Genomic DNA, 25331 nt, shown 5'->3' on the forward strand with positions numbered 1-25331 from the left:
TAAAACTTCAGCTTATATAAAAAAGCTGTTTCAAAACAACAACAACAAAAAATATTAGAAGTGTATTTTCAGAAATTTGTTGGTATATGATTATTAGTAAGACAAGAACCCATCATATGTAGGAAAGATAGGTAAGCATCTGGTATGCTGTTAAGTCTGATGTTTTATCCGTGGGAGGGAATAGTATTCAGAGAATGCCTTGCTGAGTTCCACAGATTCATGTCTGCAGATTTCTGCATGGTCCTCGGTGTGGAAACTCTTTCCATTCATAATTCTATTTTGAAATTTAATCTCAATCAAAAAAAAAAAAAAAAAGTAACAAAAGAGTTTTCTTGCACATATGTATTTTTTTAAATTAATAAATTTGCATGACATATATTGTTGAATTTTTCAGAAGGAAGGTCTCATGCACTTGTTCCCTCAGCCTCAGTTAAGGCATCGTGGTGTGTAGCTGAGTGTAGAGGAGCCATACTGCCTGCCTCAGCTACTCCATAATTCCTTGTGGACATTGGAGACAACCTCTTCACTTACCAGAATTTTCTGCAAGATGTGTGATGCTCTCCATATGTACACAGGCTGTAAAATTGTTCTTTGTTAGTGAAGGCAGTCATGTTAGTATGAAATGGAAAATCCATCAATGGCCGTGTACAGTTAACTTTTCTTTACTTGAAATGCCTCTTCTTTGAAAAGGCTGATCTACTTGAAGAGTTTTCTCACCTGAGCAATAAACACGTACAACTTTTCTTGAGTTTTGTTAACATAACTGATTTTGAGCCATCCTCTGAGACAGTTTTATCTGCCGTAAACAACACATATACGTCTCTGATTTAAGATAGAATTTCATGTCAGAATTTCATGTTTTCAAATTTAATTTTATGCAAACATCTTACAAACATAGAATGGCCAGGTTTGGAAGGAACCTTAAAGGTCTTCTAGTTCCAACCCCTCTGCCATGGTCAGGGACACCTTCCACTAGGTCAAGTTGCTCAGAGCCCCATCCAGCCTGGCCTCAAACGCTTCCAGCAATGGGGCCAAAAAAGCTATGTATAATCAGAACTTGTTGGAGAGGAGTTAATGTGACTTCCATAAAGGAAAATCCTACCTCACTACCATCTAGACTACTGTATGAATGTCAACAAGTGCATGGAGAAGGGATATACTTTGAATATGAGATAACGTAATGGTCAAACAGCTACTGATAAGGTTCCACACCAAAGGTTACTAAAGAAACTAAGTTGTCCTTGTGATAGAAGAAAAGTCCTTTTATTAATTATTAGCAGGTTGAAAGATATGAAGCAAAAGGCTGGACCTCATGGTCATTTTTCAGTGGTGGTATCCCTGGTGGGTTCCTGAGGAATTCATGCTGTGAGCTTTACTCTGTGAAGGCCAAGGTGAGGGCAGGACTGTGTACACCAGGTCCTGCAGCAGTAGAAAAAAAGGCAAGTTCAGAGAGAAATTATTTTAAAATACTTTTAAAGTCTAGATTAAAGAAAACAATACAGCAGATGCTGAAGTTCTGCAACCTGCTCTCAGATGACACTGTGGAAGGAGAAATTAGAGGCAGGTTCAGACAAACTTTTGTCAAATTCACAAATGCTAGTCCACAAACAAAATCAAAAAAGCCAGCTAAGGAAGTACTTCTCTAACACAACAGCTCTGGATGCTGGCAATAAGGGCAATGGCCCACAGAAAATGGCCAGACTTGTGTGCTTTCCCCAGGTAACACATCTGACTATCACAGCTGGAGGCTGAGTACTGGGCAAGATGGGCCATTGCTCTGACATAGCAAGATATTCTTATGGTCTAATAGCTCTGCATGTTTGTGTCTTTTAATGTTGAATTGTCATGCATCTATCTTTGTGTCATTAAATGAGCTTTACCTCTGTCAGCAAATAAATGTTTTTTTCATAGTTTGCCTCCATTTATTAGAGTGCTAGGTACTATTTCATGGGCTAGGTACTGTATATATAGTGTGAATTAATTGCCCTAGAAATTTGAATGGTGAACACTTGGGATTCTCAAGCTGCTTGACAAATAGCTGCTTGATCACATCCAAGGTGAGTTAAAAGCATTTCTGATAACTTGAAGTCATTGTAAATTGTTGTATTTGAATCTCTTTTGTAAACCTGTCTTAACAAATGTGCTAAAAAAATTACATTTAATTTGCCTGTATAAATGGTATTTTATGGGAAGAAATGTGTATTACATAGAAAAACTACCTTAAAATTATTCTTATGATGACAGGAATGTAAAAAATGGCACTTTTACTTATAATGGCCATTTTGAAAAAGAGACCATGAGTGATGAGTACAGACAGATATACAATTATTGGTGATTAATAATGATTGGTGGCTTTTTTTACAGGAACTTTTGCTTTAACTTCCTTAATATCTGCCAATGCAGTTGAGCGTCTTGTTCCTTCAGTCAGAACTAATTTCACTGCAAACAATAATTCAGGAATTTTGGGTTTGTCAGAATTTGAAATGCAGAGGATTGGAGTTGCAGCAGCAGTTTCATTTCTAGGAGGAATCATTCAGGTTGGTAGTGATCACATTTTCTGTATGCTACTGATGTACTGCCTTTGCTACAGCTATGACATTTATAATAGTTTTTTATATCTCTCTGAGAACAACTAATGAAAACATCTGCTTCAATGGTCATAAATGATGAAATTAACGCACTTTAAGAATTTAGTATTCCTTTGTTGAGATGTAGTAATTATCTGTACACATTCTCCCAGTGTTTTATAATATGAAGCAAAACCACCTTCAGTCAGCTTTACCATAATACTCACTTGCAGTTGGTGTCCCTTTTCCTTCTTCAGAAACAAACATGAATCAGCTCCTGGTAAGCACTGACATATTCCTGAGGCTTTCTGTTGCCCTTGGCTTGAAAAGCAATACTATACAATATCCAATAATTAAAAACAGTAGGGAAAGTTTTAAATTCTCTTTAGAGTTCACACACCCATCATTAAAGTGGAATAGTAAAACAGATGTCTTCAAATGATTCTCTAAAGTTTATTTAAATTATCAGAGGTCTTTTAAATTTCTTTTTTTTTTCTTATTCTGGCTAAAAGGGCCAAGTTTCTTTATCCATTGCCAGTTGCTTAGGTCTTCAATGAAGGCTTCCCTCTTTCCTTGTAAATATTAAAATAGAAGTAATGTGCCAGCATGTGACATTGCAACACCTCCTAGGTGTCTGGGCTCCTGAAACAAGCCCAGATCTCTCCACTTGGTGCTTTGGTTCCCTATCCCATGCAGAGGATGGGCAAAGGGGCCCAGGATGAGATCTCCAGTAGCCTATGTGCTTGGCAGGAACTGGGGAGTGTACTTATGTTAGTCAGTAGGAAATATCAAGAAGCAGTGTTATTTCTGCGTGTACTTATAATTCTTTTATTGGTTTATGACGAGGATTCTTTTATTGGATTATGACTTGGGGTGGGAGCATGAGGGACAGCCTACAGACAAAACAGAGAGCAGAGCTGATGCAGATTGTGCCTGGCTGTGCACGTGCTGTGCCAATGTGCAGCCCAGCACTGCATCTTATGCAGGGTGCTTGCCACAGCAGAGCATGAATGGAGCTCTTCATGCAGGAGTCCTGTGCCCACAGCTTGGAAAGCTCCCGCATCATCCCCAGAGAGGCCAAAATGCCTCATGTGGGAAGCTGGTGCCTGCATTCATTTGGTGTAACTTCAAAATCCAATGCAGAAATTATTTTGCTCGGTGGCTGCAGAATCCCGTTAGGTCTGTGAGTCCTCCAGACCTCTTACTCTTTCATCCTGAAAAGTTCTGGTTTTTCATATGCCTTCCACTGCATTGGCTGATTTATCTCATTCTATGTCCTGTTTAACCCTGACTGGAATGAGAAGATGGTAAATCCTGTCTGCATCTTCATAGAGTTCATGCAGGGAACTGTGCCACATGCACGGGCTCCTCTCCCAGGTCAATGTCACTTGCATTAGAATCATACTAACACAGCTGGTTCTCACCATGCTGCCATTCACCCTTTATGTGAGTTTAATGGTTGGTGGCCACAGTAAAACACTTATTTGCTGAAGAAGTACCTTGAAGCTATTAATACTGCAATAAGCAGATGAAATTCCTGATCAAGGCTGAGATTAAATTTTGCCATCTTCCCAGGTGCTGTTAAGTGTGGGAATCCATTTCTCATCAAGATTCCAGTCTCCCAACTAAGAGCTGCTGCAAACCCCAGATGAGGTGACAGGGCACATCTTGCTCTTAATGGAGAGCTAAATCATCCACCTTCTTCTATTTATCAGATTAGATTAGAAATTAACTAATAGCCTGAAACTAATGTATGCTCCGGGACAAGAAGAATTGTATGATGCATTTTGAGCCAAGAGCTTTTCATTGAAGACATCCTGAAATACAAGCAGAAGTTGTATTTTCTGTATAGTTGGTATCTGGGATGGTACTGCTCTGTGAAGGGAGCAGACCTGGGTTATGTTATCTACTATAAGACTTTAATTTTTCTGAAAAACAGTCAAAATGGAGTTCTATAAATCAGCCACTATTTGCACAAAAACAACAGATGCTGTGACTAATCCCTACCTTGGGCATCCTCCAGACAAAGGATGAAAAGTCCTTGCCAAAACAGCTGTTTCCTTCTTGGAAAGAGTAGGTAAAGAGCTGTACACCCTTGGCCTAAAAAGCAATTTGATGCTATTTTTCCAGTAGCCTGGCTAAGTACTCCAATCAGCAAATAATGTTAAAATAAAAGGGAAAACAAAATAGTGAGTAATGGAGGGAAGGCGGGGGAAGGGGGAGATGTTTTTGAGGTGAACTGCTGTTGGCTAGTTTGTGTTTATTGCAGACATAACTGTGCATTTCTGTGTGAGATAAACTCTGAGCAGGCTCTGTGAGTTTCAGTGCCATCTAGACATGACATAAATTAGCACAGTTTTTTGATCATAAGACAAGGATAGGTACAGATTGTCACAACTGAAATTTGGGGCTTAGCTGCTTAAATTTTTCTCAAAGTAATAAATTTCAGAGTGCTAAACTACTTCTGAAATCTAATGTTTGAGGAAGTGTTCATAAAAGAGAACGGATATTTAGTTAAATTAAGAGGCATTCTGATGAAGATAAAATAGTATTAAAATAGAAAATAAGTAAACATTATATAAAAACTGTAATTACCCAAACAATTTAATATAATGCATTCATTATTTCATTTTAAAAAGCAGAATGGAAGGCATAATGAATACTTTTTATGTTTGTGTATCTGCTACTCTATAAACAGGGCATGGAAAACAAATCAAACTAATAGAAATCTTCCCTGATATCTAATACCTCGGAGGTATTGATGGGGAGAGAAAATGATGGAACATAGCAGACATCTTTGGAGTAATTTTGTAATTAAAATTGGATGCTGCCTTTATAACATTAAAAAAAATCCTGAAAAGAGCTTTTGGGTAGGATTTTTTTCCCTATTAATATATGTGCAAGAATGTTTGCATAAATATATGTGTCTCTAAAATAATCTCAGCATACTAAACTGAAATTCAATATTAAAATTTGCTGAATAAATAAAGTCTCTTACAGATCAAACTGAGGAAAAAAAATACCCTAGGAAAAAAACCTTAATTCTCTTAAGACCATGGTGTTATAGACTTCAGTTGGGCTACTTTTCTGTAAGGGAGAAATAGCTGCTTATTGCATTCCAGTCTTGTAACATTTTTATTAGAAAGTTTTTCATTTACTGTATTTTAAAAACTAACATGTAATTTGTTGCTGATAGACAGTGTTGGATATAAAAATGTTTCTGGTTTTCAGGAGAACAAATTTACACAGTCTATTATCAATTTGCTTAATAACAAAGGAACACATTTGAATAAGAAGGGTGTTTTTGTAAGGCAATATTCTTGACCAAATCTCTATTACCCTGTGGGAAAAATGATGCTGCAGTATTCTGTTACACATAGCTCTGCATGAGGTAAAACCATGAGTCTATTATACAGTGATAATGAGGAAAAAAGGTCATTTTTCTTTTACAGTGGAAATACCTTATGGCAGGCTCATAGTCTGTATTTTGAAAACTACAAGTAGGCTGGGTGGGAGTTCTGGTTCCCACAATTGTGGTAGACCATACTATGTGTCAGTACAGAAAGACCACAGAAAAGACATTTTCAGGTCCTGGAATGAGGAAAGTTCACTCTGCACACCATCCGAAGGTACCAGGGACTCTCAAGACACCCAGAATGAGCACAGGAGCTGCAGCTCAGAAGACCAAAAGCCAGACATCTACCACTTAGATGTCTTATTGAAACAGGCCATGGAGAGTTTTAAACTGGCAACTCAGCCAAGCTGAAATGTGTCTGGCTGTTGTCTCCAGAGAGTCCATAGGAGTCTTCACTTTTGCTACCTTAGATTTTGAGATAACCAGTATAATGTACTAAATGAGAGTCTCACAGCCTGTGCTGGTTCCCTCTAAGTGATGTCCCCATGTCTGGCCTCATCTACCCAGCCCATGCAGCCAATGATCAGGAAGGGCCCCACCACTTTGTCTGCTGTAAGAGTGGAAAACTCCTTCCAGAACAGTGGAGTCTTGAGGGGTTTAAAATTCATTCTCCAAAGCTAAATCTGCGCAGCAGGTAACACGATATCAGTCTTCCAATTTCTGGGGACAGAAAGTTTGACATTAGTGATTTCCAAAGAGCTGTTAAGTGATAAAAATTTTTACTGGCCATGAAGTTAAATTGAATACATGTTGAATGGAATTTTAATAATATTAATAATAATAGACTGAGCATGTTGTCATGGGAAGAAAGTATTGAAAGTGGACAAGAACCAAAGGTTCTCAATAATGAACATAAATTGCTCATTTTTCTTCTCCTGGCTAAATTCCAATTCTCTTCTACTTGTCAGAGTAAAATTATGGAGCAATAAAGACAGCCGCAAAAAAGGTTCCCTTTGTACTGTCTTTCTTCCATTTTGAAATTTACTTATTTTTTCCATTTTTGGGGGGAATCACACCTTCCCCCACTTCTGTCTAATTACTTCATTGTATACCTTTTTTCTGTGATTTTTTTCTCCTTTACTGTGCATTAACTCAAGGTTTCTTTCCCTCAGTTTCTCTTTTATTGCTTTTTCTTTTCTCTGAAAGGTCTTGATTTTATATTCCAGAATGTATACCGGATGAAACCAAAATTCATCTCAAGAAAGTTACTTCTTAATGAACTTTTTTACATGGTATTATGTACTGGAAGTGCCACCCAAATGAAAAATAGCCAAGTGTCTTTCAAACCACTTTTATACCATGCATATTCTTTCCCTGAAATCTGCTTTTATCCTCTAGGAACTAATTTCTTAAAAATTAAAAAAATTCTAGATGCAATTCTAAAATATGTGATTTTTTTTTCTTTTGCAGGTTAATAAAATCTCAGTGTTATGACAAATAATAAAAAGAAAAAAAATATTTGGGCTTTTTTTTGCTGTTGTTCCAGTACTTTACTGTCATTTTTCTCTGTAGTTTGTCTGCATCAGGAACAAAAAGAAATCATAAAATATACCAGAAAATAAATTGGAAGATCTGCAAAAATGAGCATCACAACCAATAGCCAAAATAAAGCAAATTGTTAGACATTTCTTTAAGAATATTGAACTTTCTACAGTTTGGTCAGTCTTACTGGGTGAAAGATTTTATGACATAATGCAATGTAATGTAATTGAGTGCTGTCAGCTTAGCTAAGTTTCAAATGGTGTTTATTCAAAATGCAGTGGCAGCCAAGCTTAAATGGCCCTTGCCCAGCATGGAGGGTTAATTGTAGAGTCAGTCTGGGCCTGTGTAAATGGTAATAATTTTATCTGTCAAGAAAACTCACATCCAACTAGATTTGGGAGGCTTGTTTCAAAACTTTTTTCCTCCTCATGATCCAAGCAGTTTCTGTCCATTGCTCATGTTGCGAGGACAACATGAGGGTCCCATACCAGTTTGTGCTGAAAATTACAGCCTCCACCCAGGATGTTTCCTGTTCTGGTAGCTTCATTTTTAGATCTTCTCCATGGAAGGTGTATGGGTGCACATCATGTTTATTTAATTACCATGTAAATAAAGAGTAGGATGTTCATGCTCATGAAGTACTGCCTTTGTTTCTGGAAGTGCTGAGCTGCCTTCTTCAGTAAGGAGAGGAACCAAGTGTTGCTTGTTTAACTGAGTGGCTACAGAAATTGTCTAACTGAAACCATAGCCATGGTTTGCATGTATTTTACATAGCCTATGGTTCCATGCAATCAATAAAAACTGTGTTTGAAATGTGTTCTTTTAGTTGGTACCTGTGAAGCATCCCCTTAAAATGCTGAAGATTAAACAAAAAAAAAGTAAAAAACCAAAAAGTAGATCTGAGAGTGATGCTAAAATTTCTAAGCTCAGCAATCATTTTGTCGTAACTCACAATAATACCTTTCTCTGAAATGTTAATAGTAACTAATACTTCTCTGTGATATTATGTAGTACACAGAATTGTCTCTGTGGTTTTGATTCCATGGCTAAATAAACATCCAATTTCCTGGAAACGAAGCTATTACACAGTTAGAAATTTCACATTCAGACAATAGAAACCAATTTTAGAAAACAAACAAAAATTCCCAAGGGAAGGGAGAATTGAATTCTTATTGAACTTTGCTACTGTGAACAATGTTTTAAATATAGTAGTAGACACACTGTTAGAACAAACAACTAAACAAAATATCTGAAATTAGTAATTATCAGTTTTAGGCCTGACTAACTAAATTACTACTCACTGAGGGTATACAGTAATTATCATTATTGGAGTCCAATCTTGAATGGCAATCACTGTTCCAATTGCTCATAGTAAAGAACAATTTACATGCTATTAGTGGGAAGTAGAAGAAAAATCTCAGATTTAATCACTAAAATGGAAGAGGATATTGCTCACTGGAGACTTTGTGGTAAATTAAAAGCCACTTATTTTGATATTTTTGTGGTACTATGCCCAAAGCTCTCTGCATACAGGTGAGTTTTACGGTGAGAACATGAATGGTGTTCAGGCATAAAGAAAAATAACACCTGAAAATAACAGTTTTAGCTTCAGAAAAAAAACCCCAAAACAACCCCCCCAAAAAAGCAAGGGGGACTGTGATATGTTTCAAAATGATCATATTTAGCATGGTAATCACAAAATGAACCTCTCCGAAAGTATTGTAACAAACAACTCTGTGCCAAGAGCATGTGACTTTTCAGCGAGAAGAAGAGCAAATACAAAAGACCATAGAAGTAAGACACTGCAAAACTCATTGTGAGGGGAGATAATGTCAATATGACTTACTGTGGGTCAGAAAACCATGAAGTGTTATGTAAACCACAGTAGCAGCTGTAGTCATGTAACAACTTTGTACAAAGAATTGAGTTGTCAAATGTCATCCTTTGGAGGGAAAGAGTGTTCAAAGCCCAGGATAAGGGGAAAAAGTTGAACACAACAATACCTACAATATTTGTAGATCCTGCTGTAGTTTATATTTCTGGATTAGAGGTCTCACCATAAGAGTCTCTATACCACCTCATAAATTTGGTATCTGTTGAAATTACTAATGTTGAGAATCCTGATAGTGACATTATGGCAATCAGTAAGCTGACCAAGATATGGCTGGTTCTTGGCCCATTTAGGCCGCATAGCAGTGGAGCAGGAACAAGTCTAAGAACCAGCCTCAGTTTTTGAGTTGCTGTACTTGTCACAGTGTTGAGTTCATGTTTTTGTGGTGTTTATTGTGCGCACATATTTGAGCAGGAGAGAATGTTTAGAGTTTCTTTGAGTTTTCTTTTGTTGCTAAATCAGTGTTAGAGTCTGGTAAACCAGTGAGTAAACTAGTGCAGGTAAAACCACAAAATTTCAGTGCATTCTGTTTTCAGATAGATTTGTCTTCCAAAGTACTTTTGCTTTGTATCTTTAGCTCATTTATCTTATAACTTATTAAAAGGACTCTGACTCATTGTCCTATCACCAAGAAGCTCTGATCCTGCTGCCTTTTCCTTTTAGGTAGTGATGTTCATGCTGCAGTTGGGCAGTGCCACTTTCTTGTTAACAGAACCCGTCATAAGTGCCATGACAACAGGAGCAGCTACACACGTCGTGACTTCGCAAGTGAAGTATCTGCTGGGAATGAAAATGCCATATATATCAGGACCACTGGCATTTTTTCATGTGAGTTCAGTGAAAGAGATGGGTTACTTCATTAGGTAAAATTTTAATATATGCACTATTTGTCTCTGTGTAAGAGTATGGAATTTGATATGCACATGTGTGAATTAACAGAAGATGAATGTTCATCTTGCTTTAACAGTTTGTAAGGCAAGATTTGGAAAAACTGATAGAGAACTAGCAGGGATGGGTACAGTAATTAATTAAAAATATGTTTCTTAGGGTATCAATAATCCCTTTTATTATCCTAAGCCATTATACACTCATACAGGGAGGGTAATCTCTGGGTCAGCATGCGGAAGGAATATAAATTTAAACATATTTTCTTCATATGCTGCTGAATGAAATCTGATCATCATTGTGGTAAAAGGAAAATGACCCATGACTTGTGCATCTCCTATACAAAAATTGCTCTAGATATGTTATTTATTATTTTATGACATGATACTTCTTTGCCATAAATCCAGCAAGTGGATGGCTTTAAGGTAATTTTTATAAAATGCCTGCTGGATTTCATGCAGTATTGTTGCAAATGGATGGTTAGGCTGCTGAAAGCATCACCATCAGGGGTATTGGTAAAAAGCAGGTATGAGCTTAAAATGAACTTATGAAAGTGTGACTTCAACAGAGGTCAGCAGCAAGGTTCACTCTCTTACTTACTACAAGGATGAAGCATTCATAGGAAAATTACATTAGTATCAATTCGGAATGGATTACATGGAGACTGAGGATGAAAAAGGGTAAGGGTGCAAAGGGTATGGACACAAAAAATAAGGTGTGCAAAAGGGTTTAACAGAAATTTATCATTGAATAATTTAACATATATGAAGTGATTCAATGGAATTTTTAATAAATATGACAGTGACTTAATTACAGTTTCATGATAACAACATTGACACCATAATAAATTCACATGCACACAGATATATGCATGTCTGTCTGTTAGAGTAAAGGTGCTTATCAAAAATTCCCCTTGGCTTCAGGGGAACACTCATGGCAAATGCCTGAGTGCTTCTCACCAGGCAGGGGCTGCACCTCAAGGAGTCTGTGTGCAGGTGTGTGTATCAGCAAGGCCTCGCTGTGATGGTCTTTCAATTATTGCAGACTTGAGGGTTCTCGAGCTCTGAGAGGTGCCCCAGAGAGACGGAGGTGCTGGCACAGCCCACTGTGGCCCAGGAGAGCTCAGAAGGCCTCACTTAGGACTGTCGAGTGCAGGGTCACAAGGTGGTATGCTTTAGTCATCAGCTGGTTCCATCCTGGCCATAACCCACGCTGGCAACTACTGCAGTTTCCAAAACACTTGGAAATTGTTTCCAAAACTTTGGCAACAATGGTGCTGTTCTACTTGGGCTCCAGCTCAGGTAGGGAATGTTCCAAGGCTGTCAGGGGATGACTGATCACCCTTTGTTCCCCACCTCAGCCCCACAGTGGATGTTGCTGTTACAGCGCCTTCCCACCTGTTCCAGGGGAAAGCACCTGCTCTGGTCAGGGACACGTCCCCACCCGGCTGGTTTGGCCAAGGCCAGGAGGTGATGCACCACCACCAGAGCCATGGTTACACACCATGGAAAGTACACATTTTTGGCTGATACCTTAAGGAGCAAAGCTGAATTATCTGATTGTACAAAAGCCACAAACATATTCTTGATGGTAACTTATTCCAGCAAGCCCTGAGTTTCAGTGCTGTGAGCATAACCTCTTGGCATTATCAGTGTTACAACAGTGCCTGTCAAAATGATATTTTGCTCATAATAAAACTGTATTTACGTGATGAGGTGATATCTACATTGCATGGATGGTGAGACTTCATCTAATCAGCCAATAAATTAGGCCACCTTACTTAAAAGTACTGACTATGTCTTTGTGCCCTACTACGTGTTTTATTTTTTCCTATTATTTGGAAAATTTGTTGATGTGAAATCTTGATTAGAAGATGCTGCCTTTTAGAATTTTTTTTCATAGTACTTTATATATTTTATAGCTTTTCATTTGGATAATACATTTGTTAAGGTTTTTACAGGACCAATTCATTAATGAAAATTAGGAGCATGTATAGATATACCTAAAAGTGTCAAAGCTATTTTTATGAGTGATCGGTTGGCTTACTGGACTATTAAAAATGATTCTTCATATTTTTTTCATTATTTAGAAACCTTTTCATAAATTATTCTTAATATAAAATGTGAATAGCCTCTCTTTCGTGGCGTTTCCATGGAGACTATACTTACATATAGGAATATTGTCATCTTGTAGAGATGACTGGTGTTAAGTACTGCAGCCAAGGCATAATCAAAATACAGATTATGACCAATAATAAAGAACAGCAGTGATATGAAGAAATATTTCCACCTTGGTGTGCTGATGATATCATAAATGAAGTCATTCAAATGCTTTGAAAGAAATCTATTCCCTTATCCCTTGTATTTTTAATGCATTTGAAACAAGTTCTTTGCCCTTCTCTTCTCCTTTGAAATCAAATCCCTTTGAATATATTCCAAAGAAAAACATTCCTGATTGTTTTAAGGTTCTGAATTGCTCTGTAAATTGTGTGAAAGTAAATGACCAAAAAAAAAGTACTCTGCACAACTTGAAAGAATGATAAAAAAGGGGAAATTTTACTATATAAATATTTTAAAATATTTCTGGTGTCTGTTCAGACTTATAAATTGCCTAAAGAAGGTCCAGTATCTCAGTCAAAAGCACCAGAGCTAGACTTAAACAATCATTTTCTTCTGTGGTTTTAGTTTCATGTGAAAATTATATTAATTAGATATAAGGTAGTTTGCACAGATATCTAGAGTGAAAGGCAACTTTGGCATGTTTCTCTGGAGACGTTCTTCACTTCAAATTCTCAAAATCCAAGGACTGGTACTTTTGTTATGCTTTTTTTCTTTGTCCACTCCAAAACACCTCCCACTCACAAAACCAATTGCTTTGCCTCAGGCAGCCTTTGGGTTGGCAAAGCAAGAATAAGAATGTTTAATAAAGTGTGATAGGAGAGTTGCAAGCACAGCAAGCCAGTGAAATGAATTCTTTATAGCATGTGAGATCATGGTTAAATACGTAGGAAGGAACTTTGCATATGGAGAACAAATCTTGTACACTGGCCCTGAGCCTGTGGGATTTCTGTGTTTACATATAGGTTATGTAACTTAATGAATTTTGTTTTCCCTGTACATAGTTTGTCACATTTCAGTTGAGCTGCACAGGGCAGCATCCGCTGGTATTTTGCAAATGGAAAAGGAAAAGTGAAGGTGAAGAAGAGAAACAGTGAGGAAATAATGCATGTGTGATCTAACTTGATGAGGGAAAAGTGTCATCAAGTTTTACTCAGCATCTGAAAACAGATGTATTTTCCCCTTATTTGTGTATAGATATATTTATCTTTACACGTTTCTGAAAAATACTACACTACAAAATGAGCTGTGATGTAAGAATCTTGCTTTGCAAAACGGGGTCTTTTGTGGTTGTGTTGCAAAATCCTTGTGTGGTTTTGCTGCAAATCTGGAAAAAAATCCCTAAACCTTCACATTCTAGTATCATTCCTTTCTTTTCACCCTTTTCTTCCCCAGCTACCTCTACAGTTTACTGTATTTGCCTGTATGTTTTCCCTCCAGTGTCACATATCTAAAAACCATCAGAATGAAATATTTTTTTAAATTAAATGAATTTGTGCACTCTTAAAATGTATTGTGTTAAATAATGTTTTCCTTTAATTCCTTTGTTTGCTTCAGCCTCTGTACACATTTTAAAGCTAATCTTTTGAGGTTGCATGCAGACATTAAAAAAAACAACTCAGAGCATTTCATTAATATATCCAGATACACACCCTTTCTAGAATATAAACCATTACAATGTTCAATACCACCTCAAAACTGATGGTTTCTCATGAGAAAAGGAACATTCAGTGTCTGTATATATGTGCAAAGCTCAAATATTTTTTGTCTCACTTAGGTCCAAATTTGTGTTGATTACAAAAAAGTCCACTGATTACTAATAATATTGTTACATAGGTTCTATTAAGAATATTTACACAAAACTAGCAATGAAACTAAACACACAAGAGGCAAGCAGCTTAATTAATATATTATTGCTGATTTTTAAAATATTTTAAATTATAGAATGAAAAAGATTAAAAAACTATTTTAAATTATAGAATGACAAAGATTGCTTTGTACACTGCAATATCAAGCTAAATTCTGATGCATAATTTCCAAATTTTTTCTGTATGTGCATAATCTAAATATGTGAAATGCTGAACTTATAATTACATTTTTGATTGAAACATTTGTAAACACTTCTTTTGAATCAGATGCCAATGCTGTTGCAAGCTTGAGCTTTATGTACTCAGATTTAGGATTTATAGTTTCATCTTGGATAAGTGCAGTAACTGGTCAGAATACAATGTAAAATATACAGTTTAGAGATGTCTGTTGTGTGTGTAAATTACATTCCTGTTAAGAGCCACATGCTCTTGTGAAAGGGTCTCACTGGTCAGACCATGAATTGAGTGGTTTTAGGCTTTCAGAAAATGGTTACCCATTAACAACTAGTCAGTGGAAGCTCCTTAGTCTAATGCAGTAATTAATTTAATACTACTGTATTACTGCCACAATTGTTTTGGTGTGCTACAGACACTTTGGGGAAAGGGCTGTTTGGACTACTGAATTCAAGTGAGCTACAAAGCATTGGCAGTTCCATTATTTTTCATTGATTGGCTGACATAGACTGCATACAGAAGGGTATGATTCAAAGAAACACCAAAGGATGTACTAGGCAGTTCATATAAAGATTTTTGTGCAAAGTCTGAAAAACCTATGGCAATGGTTTATAAGATCTGGCCATGTATTTTTAAAATTAAATGGAAATGTCTTTTTTACCCAATTTGAAATACAAAAACTCTTGAAGCTTATGTATATTTCTTCACTCAAATTTTATTTCTTCACTCAAATTTTATTTCTTCACTCAGCATTTTGTCTCACTTGTCTAGCAAAAATAGATTTGATGCCATGAGCAAAGATAACTAATGCTGGCACTTTAATAGCCAGCATTCATTTCAAAACAAATCCCATCTCTCTGGCTTCACCAAGTAGGAATCAACCCATTTCTTCCCTTTTCTTGCCACTTCACCTTAAACCTAGCTCAGCCTTTGGTGAGTTTGGTGGGCACAGTTTTCCAGATTGTATCCTTTTGTCTTAATTAATCACAGCTTCTGTTTGGGCACTGAGACAAGTCCTCTCTCTGCCCTCTTGAAAATGCATTCCTGGAAAATTATGGGTATAGATTCAGTCCCAAGCCACTCAAGATACAATCCACATATTTTCTGGTTACAGTGGGGCAATATGTGGCTAAAAACTGTGGTTTAATTGCTATTCTTCAGATTTAAGACATATCTAGATCATATTACTTAACAACTTGACTTTAAAGTATTTTCCTGGTTTCTGAGAAATGTTTGTGCTGGGTTATGCTTTGCATCCTTAATCAAAACTCCAAGGGCTACATTGGCTTTTTATGAGGAAAGTTACTTTTCTGAAACCATATTTAGGTTGGGTTTTTTTCCCTTTCTAGATTATAAAAAATATCCTCAGAGAGAGAAAATCAGGAAGTGATTTTAATTCACTCATTCTTCAATATGAGCATCACTTCTTTAATGAGTGACAGAATCAGAACAGTAGAAATAAATTCTATCATCATATTGACTACCTTTCTGCTAAAACAGGGTTCTTAAAATAATTTTTCTAGTACTTTTCCATGTCCAATATAAATTTATGATTTTAACCTGCAAACTGTCAAAACTTGTTAGCATTATACATGTATTTGAGAATAAGTTCTCTGGAGCAGAATATGATTAATCTTTATTTTGATAAAACTAAAGTGTCACTTTTGATTTATTTTATTGGTCTTCTTAGTCACTGCCAGAGAAAACACCTACTTTTTATTATTGTTATTATTATTTCAAGCTTCACTTGCTTTATTTTATTATCCTTTATGTTGGGGTTAAAAAAAAAGTTATTTGTGATGATGTCTAAATCTACATCCTAATCTTAACTTCTGTTCTCTCCATGGTTTATATTTCAGTATGCACAATAGTTCTCAGAATTTAAATGCAGAACTCAAGAGACTGAGCTTATTTTGTTTTTTCCCTTACAGCTTTAGTAATCATGTGCATTGTATCCATTTTTATGACTTGCTGTTCTTTCAAGCAATATTGCTTTTCTTCATGAGGCCCAAAAATAAGTTGTGATGAGATCTCATAATTTCATTATTATAAGTTATAGATGGTCTCTCTAACTTTCTTCATCCCTTCTGTTTCGGCAAACTTGCAATTTTTTTTCATTACTTTCTGTTAATGTACTACCATAATGATTTATGCGTTATTTCCTGAACCTACAAATTCAGCATAGAGCAAAAATTACAGTTCACTGTGTCATCTGTGCTGGTGCAAAGGCAGCTCCATTCTTCTGAGTCTGTTACTTACAACATGGTATCCATCATCAAAGACCTCTGTTTCTCATGACCATTGGTCATTCTATTCCTGTTCTGTAATTCTATTCTGCACGTTCCTTATAATTCAGCACCATATTTCTTTTGCTCATCACAGATCCAACTACATTTTTCTAACCTGTTTTACAGCTTATTGCAGCACATATTAAATGCTGAGCTCCATAGCTCTGGCCTGGTGTCCTCTTTCCCTCTCAACTCTGCAGTGAGTAGAAAACGAGCAAACAGGGCTGAGCAGACAACTTCAGTCATTTAAATAACCAGTACCATATGTGTGCAAGCTTGGCACACATAGTGTGTGCAGCACCTGGACCAGACCAAAGCATGCTCCATGGAGCACTGCGTAAGGGGCAAGAACAACCAAAGGGGGGCTGAGGATGCCCTGCTGAAATTACTCTGGGAAAACGTTACTCTGGAAAAATGACCCACAGATTGCAGAGGATGCCCTGAAGAGGATGCTCATCTTGAAGATTCTTGTTGCATCTCTGCCCATCCAGGCACTACTGAATTTTTCTTTCCCTTTTCTTTTTACCCTCTCCTTCTCTTTTCTCCTCTTTTCTGTCTTTTAATTTTTTTTTTCTCAGAAATAACTTTTACTACTAGCATTAATAGATGTTATGTACTATGGCCACTACAAATAAACCTTTGTGCAAGAAACTTTTCTCAACATTTTTATGTGATACTCATTTATTTCACTGAACTTAATGAGACTGAAAAAGAAAAGGAAACATATAATATTTATTGGAATTTTATAGCTTGCTTCTACCAATAGAAATTTGTAAATTAATATATACAAATATTCACTGTATTTTTGTTTTTAGCTTTCAAAAGTCCTTAAGTGGTAAACTGATGATTTTCTTCCTTGTAAACATGTCCAGTGACTCAGCTCCTGCAGTACTGATTCTGCTCTCACTCATTTTTTGTCTGAAGTTGATGGTATGTGATCCAGAATATATTTTTTGATCTGTGATTGTTATTTGCTGTTCACTGTAGATTTATGCCTACGTGTTTGAGAATATAAGATCAGTTCAGTTGGAGGCATTACTTCTCTCCTTGCTGAGCATTGTGGTACTTGTCCTTGTTAAAGAACTGAATGAGAAATTTCACAGAAACATTAAAGTTGTCCTTCCCATCGATCTACTTTTGGTAAGTACAAAATTATATATCAGGCTTTTTCTTACAAAGCTTTCAGTGGATCAATCTGCTTTAGTTTACTGTGCTGTCTATAGTTACCCACACCCACACCTGCCACTTACTATACAGACTTTCATTTTACAGATTTTCATGGCTGTAAGTTAAATGTAAAGTCAGGAAACAGTTTGGCTTAATAAATAAGAAGTACATTACATAAGCTCACAATTTGTATAATATTTTTCTTATGTTGACTACTTTTTACATAATCACAAGAACATAAAGCCTAGAATGTTAAAGTGTAAGAAGTTTCAAATAGAAAATAAAAAGTAACTGGCATACTGTATCTGCAAGCAAGTCTTGTGCTGGGTAGTCGTGCCTTAGATGTTACTTGTGATTTATCTACCACAAAGTTAAATAGCTATGCTATTGCTTTCTGTCATTTTACTAACATGTTTTCTTTTAACATGGTATAGACTAAATTAAGATTAGCAATTTCATTATAAACTCCTGCTTTAAGAATTAAGCTGTAGTCAAATGATCAGCACGATCAGCACGAGATCACCTTTAGAAAGTTTCTGTTTTTCTCTAAACTTCTAAAAGAAAATACAAGGTATGAAGGACAGTTGGTTTTCAGAGTGCATTACTGCAATTACTCTTCTGTTGCTGGAAAAAAAAAAAAATTACAAAGGGCAAAATGCTGGGAAAGGAAGTAGTGTGGTCCTGGTCTCAGTGTTACCTTTTCTAAAATATTGGATAAAACCTACCAGCAAACTAAGGATAACAGACTCCATTGGGATTAATCTCATTTGAAATACAGGAAATTAGTTTGAACCTCCTCAGAGTCAAACTTTATACTCCCACTGCAAGATTTGTACCTGCTAGAACATGAAAACAAGAGGCAGACACATCTTCTGCTGTGTTCTGTGCTGAAGTCAACACTGCCAGTCTGGATTAGATGTGCTGAGAACATCAGCTGAATCAGATTGCTCAGGAACACCTAAATAATGAACTACTTTAAGCTGCTTAGATGAATGGCAGTGCTCTGGGGCAGGTGCTGAACAGAGGGACTTTGGACACAGATTGCCAAGGTTCCTGAGGCTTTACAGAGAGCCATACAAATATCCTTCAGTAACACACAATGTACAAACTGCACTATAGTCTCACATCATTATTGTGTCCAAATCTTAGTTTCTTTTGATTCTCTTGCACATTTGCAAAAAAAAAAAAAAAAAAAAAAATCATAATAATACTTACCTGTTTTACTGGATTGATCTAATGATAAATGTATAAACAGTGCCATGTGCTTAGGTATGGCAATAATAGGGACCATGTCAGAAGCAACAGAAATGTAACATCTTTTTCTGTTTGAATCAATAGATAATTGCTACATCCATTGCTTGCTACTCTGCTGACATGGAATATGTCTACGGGATAGAAGTTGTGGGAAATATTCCTAAAGGGTAATGTGGGTTCATTAGCTTATGGTTTTTAAATACTTTTATTTCTGAGAACTGTCTCTGAAAAGATCAAAGTAGATTCTGAAATAAGAAATGATAAAGATCTATTTTGTTTTTTCCTGTCTCCTCAAACACTCTCTCACAATTCAATCCCATGTTAACAAGTTATATGTGTATAGATATCATCACAGTAGTTTCATTGGAATCTCCATTAGATGGAATAAATGTCTGTACTGTCAGTAACCAACAGGAATAAAAAAAAAATTAAATATTTAAATTTAACTTTACAAGAAAGCCAATTACTTTAAAAAAGGAGAAAATATACAGTAGTCTTTTCTACTGAACATTACAAACCAGTGAATGATTGCTAATTTTATTTGTCAGTCATGGAGTTAATTTATCAACATCTCTTTATAATTTCTCAAATGGAAGTTTTCAAATTGAATACTCCATCTGAAGCTTTTTCATCTTCTACAAATTCTCTTTTGCTGTTTCCAGCAGACTGAGCTCTTATTAATCTAAAATATTGAAAAATGTCACCTTACATGTAATACAAAATTAGCTGTTCCTGCAGCGATTGTTTCTGTGGTATTCACATAAATTGCAGGTACATAGAGACAGCATCCATACTTGTATATAGATACATATAGATATGTATCAGGTTTTGCAAAAATTACTGTCTGTATTTTTATAGGTTGCCATCACCAAAAGCACCACCCATGAGTGTTCTCCCTGAAGTAGTCACTGAAGCTTTTGGAGTGGCACTGGTTGGTTATGTAGCCTCGTTAGCTCTTGCTCAGGGCTCTGCTAAAAAGTTTAAATACACTGTGGATGACAACCAGGTAAAGCTCTTTCTCCTTAGTGTCACTGAGCCTTGAAATCACTTCACCATTTGGGGAAAGTATTATAGATGAATGCCCAGTAGGAAAAGTTATGTTCCATATAGCATCCTGACACCTTCTAGTGTTTACAGTAACACCCAAATTTTGTTTAAATTATCTCTGTAGAATGCCCTCATTGGCTGAACTGCTCCTTTTTGGGGAAGCTTGTCCTTCAGGATAATCTTGTAATGCTACATTCAGTGCAGCATTTGGGTATTAATGCATTTTTCACTGCTCTAAGATGAGACAGCTTCTCTTCTGGCAGTTGAGCTCTTATAGACAATTTACAATGTTAAATCAGCCACCATTAGTGAAACAAAGCAATTCTAAACCAAAACCAGGTACTTATAGCCCCAGGACTTACCTGATGTTATAATAAGAATTATTTATATTTATGCAAAGTACAAGTCTAACCTGAATTAAAGGTTTATTTGTATCTAAGAAATTCAGAGAGGGTGAGTTCAGAGAGTGCTGCCAGATTTACAGCCACAGAAGCTTTTTGTTCCAAGTTCCATTTTGCAGAGGACATGCTTAAATAAAAGTGGGCCATCTCTACACTACTACAGTGCTTGTCATGGTGGGTGGGTAACTCCAAGCCTGCTGGAAATCCATGGAGATGCTAATTCAAGCACTGTGGGAAGAAAGGCTCAATTTCAGATAACTGGCACTAGTACTGTGTGAAAATGTTGCCTCCACCTTTATGCTAAGTGGTTTGGGATAAATGACACAGGGTTGAATGAACAACAGTTTTTTTGCAGCTGGAGGTCTATTTGAACACCCTTTCTACTCAGGTTGGTCTTGCTACATCAGGTCCTGTCCTTTACAACTCGTATGCCATTGGAAAACACAGTGAGAACACTCTTGTCTGTTCAGGTCGCTAAAATATTTCTCAGTTTAAACACATTGGGCCACGAATTGATGCTTCAGAGCCATGTTTCTATGGAGCAGAGGGAGAATGCTTTGAGCTTAGTGCAGGTCAGACTCCAAGGTGACACACTGCTTTGTTTCAAGGCACTCCATGGCAACCTGTGTGTCTTTCTGCACCTTTAGAAGTCTTGCAGCTTACACAGGTTCATTACTGAAGTCTTGGAAACTCTGTGTACACCTGCATCAAATAATGGAGCAAAACAGCAAAACCTCCATGAGAGGAGGGCAGTGAGGTGGTGTGGCTGCACTGCCTTCAGGGCCAGGCATAGTGCTGGGCAGGGGCTTGTGGGTGCATGAGGCTGCTGGGTGAGCTTTAAGGGGGTGCTGTTCTGTGCTGTGAACAAAAACTCATGACCTGGTGTTTTCCTGTCTGGATACAGAAACATTTTCCTAAACATTTTCCTCAGCAGACCAACTTGCTCCTTAAAGTCTGTGATGCTGGGTGGCCATGGTGGAACACTTCCTTAGAAAACTGCTCTTCTTAGGCTGCACATACAAGGTGGCTTCTCCACTTTATCTTCTACAAATCCTTTGTTCAGACATGCCTGCATTTTGACTGTGAACAAACACCAAATACATTTATGATGAAGGACAGCATGCTACAGCCATATAGTATAGCTACTGCATTTCAGTTTCACTAAAACATGCTCTAAAGGAAGAGAGATCAGTGGCTGTCTTTTTCCAGTGAGCCATACACCAGAAATGATCTGGACCAGTACTTGGGGTTCTGGCCGGTAAAAAGCAGACATGGATCAATATGTAAATATTTTGGTTGAACTTAATCTTCAAAACTTAGCCGTAGCATTTATTCTGGGAAGAAAATGTCCCTCCTGCTTTTCATGAATCTGGTTCAACAGCTCTCTCATTCAAATTAGTTCTGAGATGGGAGAAGATCTGTTCTGTTGGGAAACCCTTTGTCATGTACCTGTGGGATTTTTTTCCTTAAAAATATGTCCATCCATTATCATTGCTGATATTTACATAGGGGACTCCTTTGTTGGCAAGAGGCATTGAAATGACAGCACAATAGGAAAAAACATCTTCTATTTAACAACTTTGCAGGAATTTTTGGCTCATGGCCTCAGCAACGTGATTCCTTCATTTTTCTTTTGCATACCAAGTGCGGCAGCGATGGGACGGACGGCACTTTTATACAGCACGGGTGCCAAAACACAGGTAAGGTGTTTTAAAAACCCAGGCTGTAAAAACCACAGGCTTAGAGTGAAGTGCGTTGGAGAATTAGACCTGTGATACTGTTCACTGCAATTTGTACTGATTTATTCATTGTATTTCCCTAGCCTCCCTCTTCCTCTGTCCCGGCAATGCCGCTGCTCTGTCATTTTTAACAAGCTGCATGAAATTGCATCTGATCAGTGATGTATTCCTAGGAAAGATAATGGATCAATTTATTTTTACCTGTTTCATTCAATATGAACTGTAAGGTCCGTGGCAGCAATGAAGTTAGGAGTTGTGTTTTCAGGCTGCAGGAAACTACATAAAAACCCTTTCAGTTTATGTGAATTTGTCAGCATTGTAACAAAAGTGCCCTCTAATGGTGCTTAATGGATTTAATGGTACAATCTAAACCAAAGTTGAAGGGAAAAGAAAATCACATTTCATTTATCTGATTTAATTTATCTTCTGTCTGATTTCCAAAATAAAATGAAAGTAACCTTTAGAGCTGTTTGTTAAAAAAACACAAGTAATCTCCCAGCTTCTACCTTGCGACATGGTGTGCTTGTCCTATCCCTCAGTGTACACTAAGCCCACAGAGATGACATTTAGATTTTTGAGGATGTTTGTTGCTATTTCCTACTGAGGAATCTAAACCCACAAGCTGTTATTACAGTAGCTCAGGAAAGAGGGGGCTGTAATGGCTGAGAATGATAACTGTGACCCTGCCAGCCTGTCATCTGTCCAAACTGTGCTTGTGAACAAGAGAAGTGACAAACCACCTGGGGCACCCCCACAGAATTGCCTCTTCCTCTGAAACTCAGGGGCCCTTCAGATCAACCTATGTCCTTTGGAGTTCTTTGCTATTCTGCCAGGTAACAAGTGACAGGAAAATAGGAAACACCAACAGGCTGATCTAGGGAAGGTTTAGATGAGATATCAGGAATTTATTTTTTTTTCTCGCAGAAAGGGTTGTAAAGCACTGAAATAGACTGCCCAGAGTAAGGTCAGAATCACCACCCTGGGAAGTTTTCAAACATTGTGCAAATACGGCACTTGAGGACATGTTTAATGAGGAACATGGTGGTGGTGCTGGGTTGATGGTTGAACTTGATGACCTTAAAGGTCTCTTTTAACAGTTCTATGATTCAATGATTTTAATTTCATTTTATAGGCATTTCTCTTGCCTTGTCTTGTATAAAGGACATTAGCTGCAAGGAAAAAGTTCATGACGTACAAGACTAAACACAATCCATAGGTAGTTACTCCTCAACCACGCCTTGCAATTATTTCTCATGCAGATGCCACAATATTAAGGAATTATACAGGACTTTACTCCAATAATCTACATGTTAAATAATTGCTAATTAGCCTACAGAGTACTCTGAACTCACTTAATCATAATGAATAATCAAATAATAATCTTGAAAAGTATTTATATGCAAATATTTTAGCTACCCCTTGGCTATTATTTTGTGTATTTTAGTTGAATTTTATATCAGACAATGAGCTGTCATCCTCACAGATATTCTCTTCTGTAATTGGTTAATGTACTGATTGTACAATTTACAGTTGTACCGTATCATACTGTACTGGCTTTTCCATGGAAGATTTGAGGTAACCTGCAGACCTATAACCTTGAGGCATATGGGGAACTTGAGCATATTGGCTCTGGTACATGTAGGGAAAGACCCAGGTAAAAGGTTCTCCAATACATGAAATGGAAAAAGAAACTACTGTAATTTGATTTCAAGACAGCAAACACAAAATAAAAATCTGCTTGGTTTATCCATTGGTTTCACAGTGTAGTAGTGCCTGTGTCTAAAAGTTAAGAGTGTGGCTATTAGCTAGCACTATGAGAGTATTTTGTTAGGCATAACAATCTCTCCCCTGCCTTCTTAGAAAGTAACACATCAGCTTAATGCTCTCCTTTGTGGCTGTCCAGACAGAATGAGGAGATGACAAAATCATCACTTACAAATATTGGTCAGGTTATATAGGCAAAAAGAAGCCTTTCCTTAACTTTGAGAGAAGTCCGTTTGGCATAGCACATGGAAGAAATGCAAAGAGCCTTTCAGGGGCACAGAGCAGCCCTTTTTTCTCAAATACCTGGATTGCAGTTTTGTCATTTGTTCCTCAGTGATACATTTTCCTGGGAGAAAAGAGAAGTGAGGAACTCTATCACGGATGATTCTTCAAATAGAATCAACACTTTTTTTCTTGCTCTTTATGAAGGCAGAAAGAGGGAAAAGTTCCTTGTGACTTTACTAGCAGATTTTCTGTCCCTTTTTATGTAAACACTCTGTCTATCCTTCTTGATGGTATTTTTAAGTACACCATGACTTTAATTTTCCAGTGTTTTAACAACTTGTCTGGTTTTGTTTTTAACAACTTGTCTCTTAAAATGAAACCTAATTATTTTAGTAAAGAAACATATTATCAATATAAAAATAAAGTGAGCATCTGTCTACTTATCGTCAAAAACCTTCTGTGAATCTGAACTGTATATTTATAAGACCAGAAGTACTCAGTGAGCACTCACAGAGGAATAGGACAGTGCAATTTTACTGTCATTTCCATCAGATTAATACCATATATACTGTGAAGACATATATAATTATTAGACCATATATTTCTGAATTTATATTCCTTGCATTAGTTATAATCTTTAATGTATTTTTAATGGTACTTACATTTTCTTAAGTAAACACAATGATATTAAAATGAAATTATTATTGGTTTCTTATTTAAAAATAGTTTTCTTTTAGTGTTAATCCCAACAAAAGAAGTTAGAAGTCTTCTCTTGTAGAAAAAATGATAGCATACATAATTCTTGCTTAGTGCTATGACAGATCTGTTATTTAGTACCACATAGGGTGCAAGGCTATAAATAAGTTACAGAATGACAGTGGGTGCTGAGAAACTTCTGGGATGAGACATTGCACACACACGTTCCATTTAATACCCAAATGTGCAAGTGATGCTCTGATCTGTGTCAGGGTGCTGGCAGCAGGGTCAAGCACAGATGTTGAGATCTCTCACTTTGTTATCACTGCAGTTGATTAAAGGTAATAATCA

The 25331-nt window shown here is 36.8% G+C and overlaps 1 protein-coding gene across 3 annotated transcripts in view; it reads left to right on the top strand.

The window, feature by feature from the left end:
* SLC26A7 (solute carrier family 26 member 7) overlaps window positions 1–25331 on the top strand; it is a 68134-nt gene that overhangs the window by 15352 nt on the left and 27451 nt on the right. For all 3 annotated transcript variants that reach the window (XM_064391308.1, XM_064391317.1, XM_064391299.1), the window contains exons 4-9: window positions 2365–2537; window positions 10019–10183; window positions 17675–17827; window positions 19193–19275; window positions 19967–20114; window positions 22143–22256. In XM_064391308.1, coding sequence (XP_064247378.1) covers window positions 2365–2537; window positions 10019–10183; window positions 17675–17827; window positions 19193–19275; window positions 19967–20114; window positions 22143–22256 — 836 coding nt within the window. The remainder of the gene's footprint in view (window positions 1–2364; window positions 2538–10018; window positions 10184–17674; window positions 17828–19192; window positions 19276–19966; window positions 20115–22142; window positions 22257–25331) is intronic.

This window comes from Passer domesticus, chromosome 1 (genome assembly GCF_036417665.1).
Source record: "Passer domesticus isolate bPasDom1 chromosome 1, bPasDom1.hap1, whole genome shotgun sequence".
NCBI classification, from domain to species: domain Eukaryota; kingdom Metazoa; phylum Chordata; class Aves; order Passeriformes; family Passeridae; genus Passer; species Passer domesticus.